General features: G+C 31.2%; 1 protein-coding gene across 1 annotated transcript; it reads left to right on the top strand.

The window, feature by feature from the left end:
* The first annotated feature begins 881 nt into the window (after positions 1-881).
* Positions 882-12,408, top strand: LOC117688789 (uncharacterized). Its single transcript, XM_034467195.2, has 20 exons — positions 882-1,000; positions 3,246-3,769; positions 3,853-3,932; positions 4,017-4,060; positions 4,155-4,506; positions 4,729-4,823; positions 5,011-5,220; positions 5,312-5,392; positions 5,679-5,804; positions 6,048-6,158; positions 6,319-6,390; positions 6,500-6,627; positions 6,727-6,813; positions 6,896-6,985; positions 8,959-9,069; positions 9,171-9,375; positions 9,456-9,599; positions 9,719-9,804; positions 9,897-9,967; positions 11,902-12,408. The coding sequence occupies exons 2-20, from the start codon at positions 3,389-3,391 to the stop codon at positions 12,197-12,199; spliced, it is 2,772 nt and encodes a 923-aa protein (XP_034323086.2). The 5' UTR covers positions 882-1,000; positions 3,246-3,388; the 3' UTR covers positions 12,200-12,408.
* Positions 12,409-13,182: the final 774 nt, after the last annotated feature.

Below are 13,182 nucleotides of genomic sequence, written 5' to 3'. Positions count from 1 at the left end.
TAAATGGGTGTGTCAATAATTTTTTCCGAACGGATATTGTCTCAATTAATAACTTTGCTTCTATAATGCATGACAAACTTTTAATCGTTTATAAGTTATTTGTAAAAGAGTTAACAAGTCACTTTACCCCTAATTAAATGGTCCAGCCCCCTTTTCTTGTTTTTATTAGAAAGAACTTTAATTTCTTCGTCATCTTTGTTATATATGTTTTGACAAATTATCAATTGATAAAAAGATACCGATGAAAAGGTATGAAGATTTTGACTTAAAGTTCACACTCAATTTTCGAGCCATAGCGAGGTCAACAAATTGCGCAACTTGCGTCAAATAACCACATGGTGCACATCTTCAATCTCTCCTAAAAAAATGATTCATATATGATAGTTTTTCAGTTTACAGCTGCACACAATGGGTCGTAAAAAATTTCAAAAATTAGCGAGATAAATCGGTACTGGAAGTGACAACATATAACATCCAAAAAGTTTTGATCACGTCCAATCATCTGTGCAAAGTGACTTAGAATATAATGGGCCAATAATATTTGAGAAATCGCGTGCACAAAATTTTGAGAGAAAAAAAATCAGGAAAAAAAACAGTATGAAAACAAAAACCTTAATGAGTCATTTACTTTGTACCCCAAAAAACTTTAAACTATATGTGTGGAATTTTAACGTTGTGGCTGTAAAGTATAAATTTAAAAAAAAAAATCTGTAACATAAGTAACTTAGGATATTCAGTTTTGCTTCCGTTTAGAAACAAACAAAACTTTCAAAATTAATGTTAAAATTGAACAATTTCACAAGTTCACATAGTACATACGATTATGCTCATGTACAGTGTCACGGAAGTGGAACGGAATAAGCTTTAACAGTATTATTTAACATAAGTATCATTTGTTAGGAGCTCACAAAATTTGCTCATCAATAGAATTTGTTTTTGTTTTCTACAAATCAACATTTTCTACTATCTTAAAGTGATAAAATACAAATACCGTTGACAGGCAAGTACACTTCTACATACTCTGAACCTTACTTTACATGTAATTAAAACCATCTCTATTTGTAATGCTCTTTCAAACTCTTTTTTTTTTTTGCATAAGTATAACACACATTTTTGATATTGCAACGAAAGTTTTTAATAACACAAAAATTAGTTTTTCAAGTCCAAATAACCTAAAATTACCTCTTCATAGCGCGTTCTCTGTTTATCATTAATTATTAATTAACAATAAAATCAATTGACATCTGTATTGATGATTATATTACTTTACAAAATTTATGCAGAAAAAATGACAGTTTCCTATCAGTTCTTTAAAAGAAAATATTGGCCCCATTTTACTTCAGAGCATGTTTTAACATATCATACAAGACAATTTAAACAATGATATACATGTATGTAATCATGATACAATAAAAGAACATTTAAATTATTGATGTACAATAATATCATTTGAATTTACCATGTACATCGTTTGCCACACATGTATATATGTTGAAAAAGAGAAAAATGTGTGATATTTTTAAAAATAGCTCTATGGAAATACGACCATCAATGTCAATATGTCTTTAAACATACAATCAAGCAAGAAGCTGGAGAAAATCAATTTTTTGTTTTGAAAACAATTTTTTGAACAGCGATTTCTTTGTATATTTTAATACTATATTTAAAAAAGTTTTAAGGTCTTAAAATAAACCAACTATGCTGCTTATTAAAAAACGGATATGGAACGGACATATCTTTAACAAAAAGGAACAAAACAATATGTTACTTCCCACATTTTTAGTATATTTTTGTTATATGAACTGAGACAAATTAGATTGTGTATTCGGCGATCTCAGACAGGCTAATGGTCATCATGGGAAATTTTTCTAGTAATAACGAAAAAGGTCATACAGGCAAGTCAATATTATTTAGCTACAAACCATTCCTACTTTTGATGTTAAGATAGTAACTTTTAAAATGAAATTGATCTATTGGTTCAATTAAAAAATCAATGACAAATAAAACTATTTTGATCTGTGGTTATATTTCATTGGAATAATACTGTCTATTAGTTTGTTTCCTCTTTACATACAGCCAAAGATCTACGTATGGATATTTTTAAACAAGGCAACATTCACTTTATATGTGTTCACATGCCTGATGTGAAGATTAAAATCTAAATTGTTGTAAAGTGTCATATATACGAATATTTAAGTTCATTTAAGTTACGATGTGCCTGCCTACTTGATTTAATATAAGCTATTCTGTGAACACGGCCAATCAATTTTGCCATATAGTTTACTTCGTGTCTTCAAATTCCTTTTTCAGCTTACCAGAGTTTGAAGCTCAAGTGAGCTTTTATGGTCACTTTTCGTTTTTCATCTGCCAGTCTCTCTGTCTATCTTGATGTCTTTCTGTGCACCTTTTACATTTTTGAATTTTTCTTAAGAACCATTAGATCAATTTCAACCAAACTTGTCACTAAACACCATTGGGTGAAGAAGATTTAAGTTTGTTTTTCAAAAAAAGGACCACGTCTCTTTACCAGGGGAGATAATTAAGATTATCAAATATTTGTTGGTATTTTTCTTTATAAATTCTCATAGATATGGTGAGGGTGAGGCCACAATGGGGGTCGATTGTTTACATTAGAATATATAGATTAGAAACCGATCGGCCAGAAAGGCTGAATCATGTGTAGAAATATCATCTAGAGGTAGGGTTAATTGAAGTTCGTTCAAATCACGATTCCAGGGGATAGGGTGGGACCACAATGGGGAATAAAACTTCAAACATTTCCTAGAAACCAACTGCCTAGATCAAATGTTACTTGTATGGTGGCATCCTCAAGAAATGTAGATTAAAATTCGTCAAAAGTATAAGAGTAGGGTGAGGGCAAAATGGGTGGGGTCCAGTTTTAAAACGGAAAACATTTAAAATTATTCACAAAATCTCAAATGATATATGTTACTTTGACATATCCCATATGCTTATAGTTGTCAAGATCTTTTCGAAAACTGCAATGCTCAATATGTGAAATGACTATCAAATCACTCTGTTACAAAAAGGGGCTCAATGATAAACATAAAAATATCCAGGGGAAAAAATAAAATTTCTGGTACAGGATATGTCATGCTAAATTGTCCAGGTATTTTGTTTATGACTTCATTTAGCTGATGTTATGTCTTTCGTTGCTCAGATGAGCGATGTGTCCCATGGGCCTCATGTTTTACTTTTATTCAACCAGTTTCTTATCGTTGCAGATCAAAGTATCAATGTGGGTTCGTCTGTTGACCCCCCGACTTATCAGAACTTTGTCAATATTGATGAATCGAGTAGTGGTTTAGATAAATCGCCCATAGTACCATTAGAGGGACAATCAATATCACAGGAGAAGACTACTGAAATGAGCAAAACCTGTAATGCTTCTCTAAACTCTCATGAAAAGAATGAGATTTTGGATACGCTGTTGCATACAAGCGCGGATGAAAAGACAACCGTGTCGCCTTCTGGAGATGTTTCTAAAAATATTGAAACATTAAAGGAAAAGAAAGGGAATTGTTCATCTATTAACACTTTCTGCAAGGAGAATTACATTGATGGTGTACCAATTGCTTTTGAAAGCAAAGATTCGTTGTCTTGTGCATCAGTTGAATCAACGTTACAAAAAGAGGAACGTCATGTTGACAATCATCTCGAATATTCTTGCTGTACAGTTGAAAATAGAAGCTGCATTGAAGAAAGTATATTACCAAACAAACAAACTAAAAATACCATATATCAAATGGTAATGTCCTATTATTTCAATTTTTAATCACTATAGTAACATTTTAAAATGATGTTTGATAAAATTTATACTTTACCTTTTAGGTCCAACGATGTAATAAATCGTTAGAAAATCTTGAAAAAGACCACGAAGTGATATTAAATGTTATGAACTCACGTTCAAAGTAAGTATACTAAAACTTCCTAACATTTTATATATTATCTTAAATTAATTTCAAAACTTTACTGTAATGATATTTCATTTACAGCAGTCAAAATGAGTTGAAGGAGAGAGGACTTCAAGTAACAGCAGGTAAAATATTGAAGAAATTCTGTTCATTTATTTCTTTGTAATTTTTTATTGCTTATGTAAGCCATAAATCATCTATAATATTGTTTAACTGAAGAGCTGGAGAGCATAATTGGCAAACTCACAGCAAGACAGAAGGAAAAAGATGATACAATCTCAGATCTACAGTTCATTTTGAGTAAACTCACTGAAAAAGTCGAACTGTTGGACCAGGAAATTCAAGTTTTGAAATCCACACGGAAAAACAAATCAGATTGTTTGTTACAAAGCGAAGAATTAGAAAGACCTGTAGCACTTATGGAAGATGGAATATCGCATGTTGCTTCGGTGCCAAAAGCCACACAACAAAAAGCAGTGGAAGATTCGGTTCATCAAAATAAAAAAGCTTTAACTTCCCTCAATTCATTTCCCTTGAAGCCTGATTCAAAACCAGTCATTGGAGAGAAAAGGTAAACTATGATTTATTTTTACAAAGCATCGGGCTACAGGGATATTGTTTTTAACTTCTAACTTGTTTATGAATAAGACCTCTAGACATTTATTTAAGGCTTCTAACATCCCTTTAAAAGATTTGCCTATTTATAATAGATCAAAAAAACTATTTCATGATAACATTACCTTATATACGGGTTCCAAATGATTTACTGAACAATTTTTCGAATTTATTATAGTTTTTCATCTGAAAACATTGATATTGAAGACGCATCTAATGAAACAGATCAGGGAAATGAGGATTTATCTCTTTGCCATTCTGAAAACAATTCAGGTAAATCAGTGTATCATTCTTCATTATGTTGCAGTTCATTATCTCGACAATTATAAATGTCTTGATTTTAGATGAAATATTTATCTTTCAAATTAATGTAAACTACTGCAAAATTCGGATAAAAAATATTTTGGTTCACGTTGTGAAAATCAACTTTAAAAAGACAACGTAAATACTTCATCTTCAGTGGGTAGTGATGTAAAAATACACGATTCTGTATCGGAAACGTCAGTAAATCCTGAACAAAACGTTGGAGAACAAGACAGTGAGGGGCAACAGAGAAACGTGCCTAGAGAACTCGATACACCAAATATTGTCGGGAATAGTACCAGACAGCCATTTGATGCGTCACACACGCTCGACACAAATGTTATAAAAGATGTTGATAATAACCAAGGTATGTGAAGATTTTTTTTATCATTCTCATTGCTCTTCTAAAGTTTAAATACGGCGCAACTAATTTTTTTTGTCATTTTCTGATTAATAAGAGGATTCCAAGAGTTCGATGCAGAAAGAAATATTACCTGTTGGATACTGGGTTGATCAAGCCAATGGAATTTGTAGAATGAGTAAGTTACATTTCCTTACATTACTGATGTTCATACATCTTATGACTGAGTATTTTTGGATAAAAATATTAATTTGTAATTCAAATTAAAACCTTTTTTTCCCAAATAGTAGTGTCTGTTTAAGCGAAGCAAGTAGGTTACATTGTTAAGAATATATTCATTTGTTAACTTTGTAACTCTAGCTGGGTTTTTTAAACATGATTTTTTTTTAAAAAATGCCATGCAATTTATTTGACTGCGTCTGAATCCAAATTGAATTATAACAATATATATACATTTTTCACAGTGTCCATGGAAGGACCAATCGATAATGTTTGTGGCCAATGCAATGTTCTTTGCCTCGACACTTCAGACAGTATGGCAGGGGAGGCATTCCAGACGATGATCAATTTGTCTATAAAGTTTTTGTCAGGTCTGTATATCTTGCCTATGCCTTTTTTTTTTTACCTATATGGACATTGATCTGTTAATGATTTAAGGTAAAACCTGATATGTTTACACCAACAACATATATATGAAGTTTTTATCTCTAATTCACTGCACAATATATATAGTTAAATCCAAATGTATATATATATATATATATATATATATATATATATATATATATATATATATATATATATATATATATATATATATATTTATTTATAAGGTTTGGAGCATTCGCCCTCAAATCAGAAGGTTGGATTGGTTTGTTTTGGAGGGTACACCGGAGTTTTAAGTCGTTGCTGTATGAATTTCACCAAACTGAAACAAGAAATTAGTTAGTACCACTTATAATTTTTCAAACATCACGTACACGTTAACAGCATAACTAGCATATTTATTATATTACAAATGTAAATCCATTGACAAAGTTTGTAAACATAACGGACCGGGTTTTATGAAGCTCATCCTTGATGTTAGTTCAACATATTTTTTAGAAAACTTGAGACCAGGGGGTTCCAGCCCTTTGTCAGCTGGGATTCTACTGTCATATGCTGTTTCAACTCAAGGTACAAAAAAGTAACCTTTTAGAAACAGAATTTTGCTATTTTAGTTTTGTTTTAATTCATGTAGCAATATCTATTACATATAAAATGGTTTTTGAAATATGTTTTGAAGTGACTCTCCCAACAGTTCAGGGAATAAGCTTTTTCCCTCGTATCATTGTACTAACAGACGGAATGGCTACCCCAGACAGAGTAACTGGATGTGCAGATTTTACTCCAGACATGAGAGAGCGACCTATGGTAGACAACCCCTACTATCTCTGATCTAATAGTTTTACCTATTGCTTTTTTACTTTTTGAATATACAGATGTATAAATTAATGATTATTTTTCTTAAAGATTCGTGCAGATATAGGCGCTCTGACTAAGACCATAAGACGGTCATCTATTAGAGTTTACTGCGTTCCACTTGGAAAGGCGGACGAGGTAAAAGAAAACTTGAAGCACTATCAATTGTTTTCATCAATTTTTTAGAAGTCGTTATTTATTTTTAAGATTTTTTCTCCAGTCTTTTATAGAGCCATTAGTAAGAATGACACATGGAAAAATTGTTAGACCAGCAAATTTTGACAAACTTATTTACCAGTTTGAAGGAGAGGTAATTTATTTTTAATGTGAACAACTAGATTTAAATATCAAACTTCATATATATTTCTTATCGATGTACGTAGAGGTCATGTACTGGAAAATAGCAAGTATGTACAAACATGAAAGTTATATCTTTTCTTCACCCTTGTGTTCAGCAACAAGCAAACATAATCGTCAAAGGGTGTTATTATTACAAGTTATCTGCAAACATTGATAAAAAACGAATTTTTATGTAAATGAAAGCTCATCTCCTTCCAATCAGAAGTGAATGAGCATATTTAAGTTGAAGTAATCATACAGTTAATATTTGTCATAAATAACTTAAATAAAAGTGAATAAAAAAACTGATTTTTGATAAACTATATCATTAAAATATATATATATATATATATATATATATATATATATATATATATATATATATATATATATATATATATATATATATATATATATATATATATTTAAATCCAAAAAATATCGCAGTGTCCGGTTTTATATATATAAAATTTGAAAAACGAAGACACCACAGAGTAAAACGTTAGCGCTTTCATTCAATCTTCAGACGTTTTTAAAATTTTAAAAACGTCTGAAGATTGAATGAAAGCGTTAACGTTTTACTCTGTGTTGTCTTTCGTTTTTCAAATTTTATATATATATATATATATATATATATATATATATATATATATATATATATATATATATATATATATATATATATAATACAAATATTGACTGGGGTTGAGGGCAACATTGATTATATTAGCCCCCGAGGGACGAAATATTGCCCGACGCGAAGCGGAGGGCAATATTTTCGTCCCAAGGGGGCTAATATAATCAATGTTGCCCGAAAACACAGTCAACATTTGTTTTGTTATATGAAGAAACAAACCAAAATTTAAGAAAGTAATTGAAAACAGATCGCCGTAATTTTCTCAGCTCAACAAAGAATTCACGAATTCAATTTTGTGCAAAGTTCATTTCCAAAATATCCTCAGTATCAAATGGTCACTGGTGATATTCTGCCGACCGTAAGAATTAAAATACAGATGTTCTACCTGATTTTCATTCACAGTAATTCGCAAATCCTTACATCCGTTATGATAGCAAACCGTCGCATTGCACTTCCGTTGTTTACTTGCCTTGACTGACTGTCTATTATGACGTCACCTTGTTTTGGAGTCGCGAAGATTTATTTACGTCATCGTTTAAATCGAATCAACAAATCAGAGGCGATTATTTGAAATAGAGGGAATGTTCTCTAGATATTATTCCTAGCCGGTCAATATCAAAAAAATATTGACCGGTCAATATTTTTCGGACGAGCTTATATTACAGTTATTGACTATTTGTCTATATAGAGTTATATAGTGAGAATATACTACTGAATATAACATATATATATATATATATATATATATATATATATATATATATATATATATATATATATATAATATATATATATATATAGGTAAATCCAGAAAAAATTCACAGTGGTCGGATAAGATATAGAAAACTTAAATGAATAAAAACACATAAGCGCTTTCATTTTCATCTTCAGATGTTTTACAACTAACCCTGGTAACGCCGTTATTGTGACATCATAATAACGTTAGCAAAGTCTCTGGTGTTGACGTATTGTTTTGGCGTATTTTTAAGCATAACACATATCAACATCTGAAGATGAAAATGAAAGCGCTTATGTTTTACTCGGACTTTGTGTTTTTATTCATTTAAGTTTTGTATATATATATATATATATATAGTTAATATTCACAGAGATAGGAGTTACATGGCCTTGATACACAAAACCTGAATGAAAACATTTTAAAGAGTTACATGATTTTAGATAACAAACAACTATTCATGTTTTGAAAAGGATTAATTATATATAAACTGGACAGAGTAACCTTTAAAAAAATTGTCAAAATACAATATTCACAAGTCTATTATAGTTTGCTGCATTTTTTTAATTAGCTTTTAGCCACAGATCTGAGACCATACTTTTCTAACTTTCGGCAAGTAGATCCTGATATGGTGATTGAGGCAGTACAATCTTTCAACTTATCACTGCGAGGAGTAGACATGGTTATATGTTTGTTGTTTTATCTTTATTTCTTTGCACCTTATTTTAATATTTTTTATACTTCTTCATTTCTGATATACATTTGTTTTATTTACATGTCAAGGAGGACCTTGTCGAGTATATACAAAACCCCCCTCCCCAAAGGAAAGATGACAGTGATGACGAGAGTGACAACGATGACTACATAGAGACTGATATCAATATGCCGCCTATAGGCACCAGAGTTAGGAGAGGTCCAGACTGGCAATCAAACTTTGATGAACAAGATTCTCGCGGTCCAGGAACAGTTGTTAGTCATGACCGTAGTGGTAAGTGTATATAATAACACCATACCCCCATTTATCATCAATTGTCTCAACAAATTGTGTTAAAATGTTGTTTTATACAGGTGTTATATCCATAATGTGGGACAATGGCCATCGGTATCTGTATCCTTATGGAATTCAGGGTCGATTTGCAGTAATGGTTGTTGACGAACCTAGAGTTCTTCAACGTGACCAATTAATCGAAGTTGGGTGTCTCGTTAAAAGAGGTACAAAAAATAATAAATTCCAAAGCCCTGAACAATATTTTGATACACGTTGAAATGAAAAAACTGAAAATAAGTATTATTCTCACTGTTAGTGTTGATCTTAATTTTATCTTATAAAGGCAATAATTGGAGAGATAATGACAATGATGGTGGTCCTGAAAACATTGGAGTCGTGTTTAGAGTGCACTCGGATGCAACAGTTAGTGTATGTATCGCGTTATTCTCCTTGGATGTACATTTGTTCATAAAAAACCGTAACGTTTACATTACTAAATGTGCGGTTTCCCTTATCTGTAGGTACGGTGGCCGACTGGACAACGAAGGAGATACAAGTATGGAAAACAGGGATACTTTGAAGTACAACTTTGGTAATTCTTTTTAGGTCATCTGAGTCTTTTAGGTGACCAATATCTATTGATTGTCGCCGTGGGTTATCCGTCGTTAGTCGTCCGCCATGCGTTTAGATTTTTAACTTCTTAAAAAATACAGGGCTATTTGTTATGATTGTTGATTAGGGCATGAATATGATAAAAGGAACTAGTATAAATTATGATCTAACTATCCCGTTGCTTTATGGGCGGAGACAAATGAAACAACAAAAAACATAATTTCCGAGAATCTTCTTCTCTTCTCCCACACATGTGGTAAAAATTTCCGTAGAGCCCTTTTACAATTTTTATTTTTAAATGGCCGCTGGATCAGGATTTAGGTGGCTTCTTTAAGTTTATCTTGAAAACAATAATGTAACAATTGATATTGATTCTATTTTAAGAAATCTACTTTTATATCATGTGCAGTGTACTTGTGGCATTAAACTGAATGTATGATGTGTGCAGAAATGAAGCTGTGAATTCTTTACAAGATTTGCCATTAAAAGCCTGCAGAACTTTTTTTTCAAAAAATTACCATTTTGGGCCCTGGGGCTAGAATATTAATAATCCAGTATTCTTCTGAATAAATGTTTAGGGTTTCCGGATTTGGGTTTAGATTCCAAATTAAAATATGAGATGCAAGACTCCCTGACAGGTCCATTTACGGGCTAAGGTACTAGGGTACTAGGGTGACCGTCAAAGCCTGTGGGCGTCTTGTTTTAAATAATTAAAAGTTAAAACAACTTCCTTTAGTCACAATGTATTTTCTTGCCAAGTACCAGAAGTTATAATAAAAGGTCTGGATAAGGAGAAATAAATACTTACATGGAAAACAAGGTCATTTTGAAGTAAAACCTAATTTTTTTAAGGTTTAGATAAATTTGATGAAGGCACTGTTTATTTCCTCTCTAAATATTTCATTTATTACAATGATACTTGTTTGTACGCTCTACAAGACATTCTACTCCAATATAAAAAAAATGCGAAAAATTTAATTAAAATTACGTATACACTCTCAATATTACCCTTATCTTTGATGTAAATGATAATCTAAAATATCATGTTTCAAATATAAGGCTGCTCTCAATATTTGACTAATTTGTGTGTTGTATTAAATAAATACTTAATCGTAGTTTTGGCCTTGTTAAATTTTAAGGTGCATTTTCACTAAATTATACCAATCTTACTCGACATGATTTATAATCACAGTACCCATATTACAAAGGGTCTTGTTTTAAAACAAAATCAAAGTCAGATATCTAAGTGCAGATAGATTTTTAAAGAAATATAATATTTGAAAAAACAATATAATGAAATACCTGTATATCCCGTATAAGTGCAAATTAATTTCTTTCGATAATTAAATTCTCTAAATATTTAATTTGAATCTGTTAAGGATTAAAGTTTAAGATATCTATTTATCTTTCCATTCCCCGTTGATATAATGGGTTATGATACAACGGATATAAAAATATCCGTTGAAAAGATTCTTAGGAATTTGGCAATAAAGTGCTGTTTAAAAAACACCGAGTGTATTTAAACTCAAGACTTTTGATCATTGTCGTTTTAAATGAAATAATTTTAAAATTAATGTTAATATACTGTTGTTTATTTGGTAAATACCAGTTTACTCCATCCACCGTATTAATAGAATCATTGACCACAAATGTATTTTTCCCTGAAACTTTGTTTTCACTTTTAAATATTTCAAAATGGAAGCAAAGAATAATATTAATATCCTAAGCACGTGAAAGAAATTTTATTTTTAAGAAGTTCCCTTTAAAGTGCATGTTCTACAAATCTGCTTGTTATATAGAACTTTTCTTGTCAATAAGACTTCTTTTAGATAATTGTTACCTGAACATGGCGTAATCCTGTGATCCCACTTTTTGTTTTTATGACACATTTTAAAAAACAAATCCTATTTTCAGTGATCCATTTGACGAAAGCGTACAATTTCGGATGTTAAACATGAGTTTTCAAGACGGCCCTGATGAAAATAGAACAAGTCAGTCGCGACAAGCGGACAGCAAGGAGGTAAGAATAGAAGACCTGGTCAATTCTGATGACAGAGAAACTAACCCATTGGAGGAAATGAATAAAAGGAACGCCTTGCGGTCCACACAAACAGGTGGACAGTCGGGTCCTAATACAAATCGTCGTCAGAGTCAGGGATCCGCGGAAAACACAGGACGGATGAAAATTCAAGGAAACGAAACATCATCGTGAATCATCTTTAATTGAGAGATGCTGACAATGAACATACTTCATGACTGAATCAGGGTTTAATAACAAAGGATTCGTTTTACTTTTTTATGGAAAAATTCAAGTATTATTTTCGAATTTGCAATTGTATTGAAGCTGACCTAAGAAACTTTATATAAAACATTTTCAATCGGTTTTGATATTTGAATAAAATAATTTTGCAGATTATAGAAGACATTGTTTATACATGTTTAATAAAGATTTAGTGTTTCACATTTCAATTTATGTTTCTTAAACTAATTCTATTCACAAAATCAGCGTTGAGTTCAATTTTTCTTTCAATTTTGAAGTTACCGTGTTTTTGTTTTCAAATTAAAAAAGATTGTTCGATATTACTTTATCAGTTCTAATGTTCAGTGTTCAAAACGGATCCACATTTTTTCAGATATATTTCTTTTGAGCTATAACATTTAATATTGTTTGCTTGTCGTGTGTGTTTTTAAGCTAAGAATATTAAGGGAATCATCGTAATTGTCTGCAAATAATACACATTACACAGTGAATAACTTCACTTTTAGTTCAAGTTTTGAAATTTATATATAGGTTTAAGTGTTTTGCTTGTGTGAAAGCTCTTGGTTTGTTTTTTTTAGCTCACCTGAGCTGAAAGCTCAAGTGAGCTATTCTGATCACATTTTGTCCGTCTTCCGTCTGTCCGTCCGTCTGTCCGTCTGTAAACTATTTACATTTTAAACTTCTTCTTTAAAACTGCTTGGCCAATTTCAACCAAATTTGGCACAAAGCATTCTTATGGAAAGGCATATATCAATTGCAAAAATGAAAGACAGATCTTCATTCAAAGAGGAGAAAACATCGAAAATGTAGAAAAGGGGGGTGCATTTTTAAAAACTTCTTCTCAAGACCTACTGAGTCAAATTCAATCTAGTTTAGCAGAAGTAATCCTTATGGAAAGGAAAATATAGATTGCAAAAATTATGGGCTAATTCTGT

This window comes from Magallana gigas, chromosome 6 (genome assembly GCF_963853765.1).
Source record: "Magallana gigas chromosome 6, xbMagGiga1.1, whole genome shotgun sequence".
Taxonomy (NCBI): Eukaryota; Metazoa; Mollusca; class Bivalvia; order Ostreida; family Ostreidae; genus Magallana; species Magallana gigas.
The sequence above is the reverse complement of the archived record's forward strand: the minus strand, read 5'-3'. Positions and strand labels throughout refer to the sequence as shown.

What these genes read in the sequence shown, in the direction of transcription:
- LOC117688789 (XM_034467195.2), top strand. Translation starts at nt 3,389, where the DNA reads ATGAGCAAAACCTGTAATGCTTCTCTAAACTCTCATGAAAAGAATGAG. An exon ending in CAATGGAATTTGTAGAATGA is followed by an intron (nt 5,393 to 5,678) that starts GTAAGTTACATT and finishes CATTTTTCACAG; the next exon opens with TGTCCATGGAAGGACCAATC. An exon ending in ATATGCTGTTTCAACTCAAG is followed by an intron (nt 6,391 to 6,499) that starts GTACAAAAAAGT and finishes TATGTTTTGAAG; the next exon opens with TGACTCTCCCAACAGTTCAG.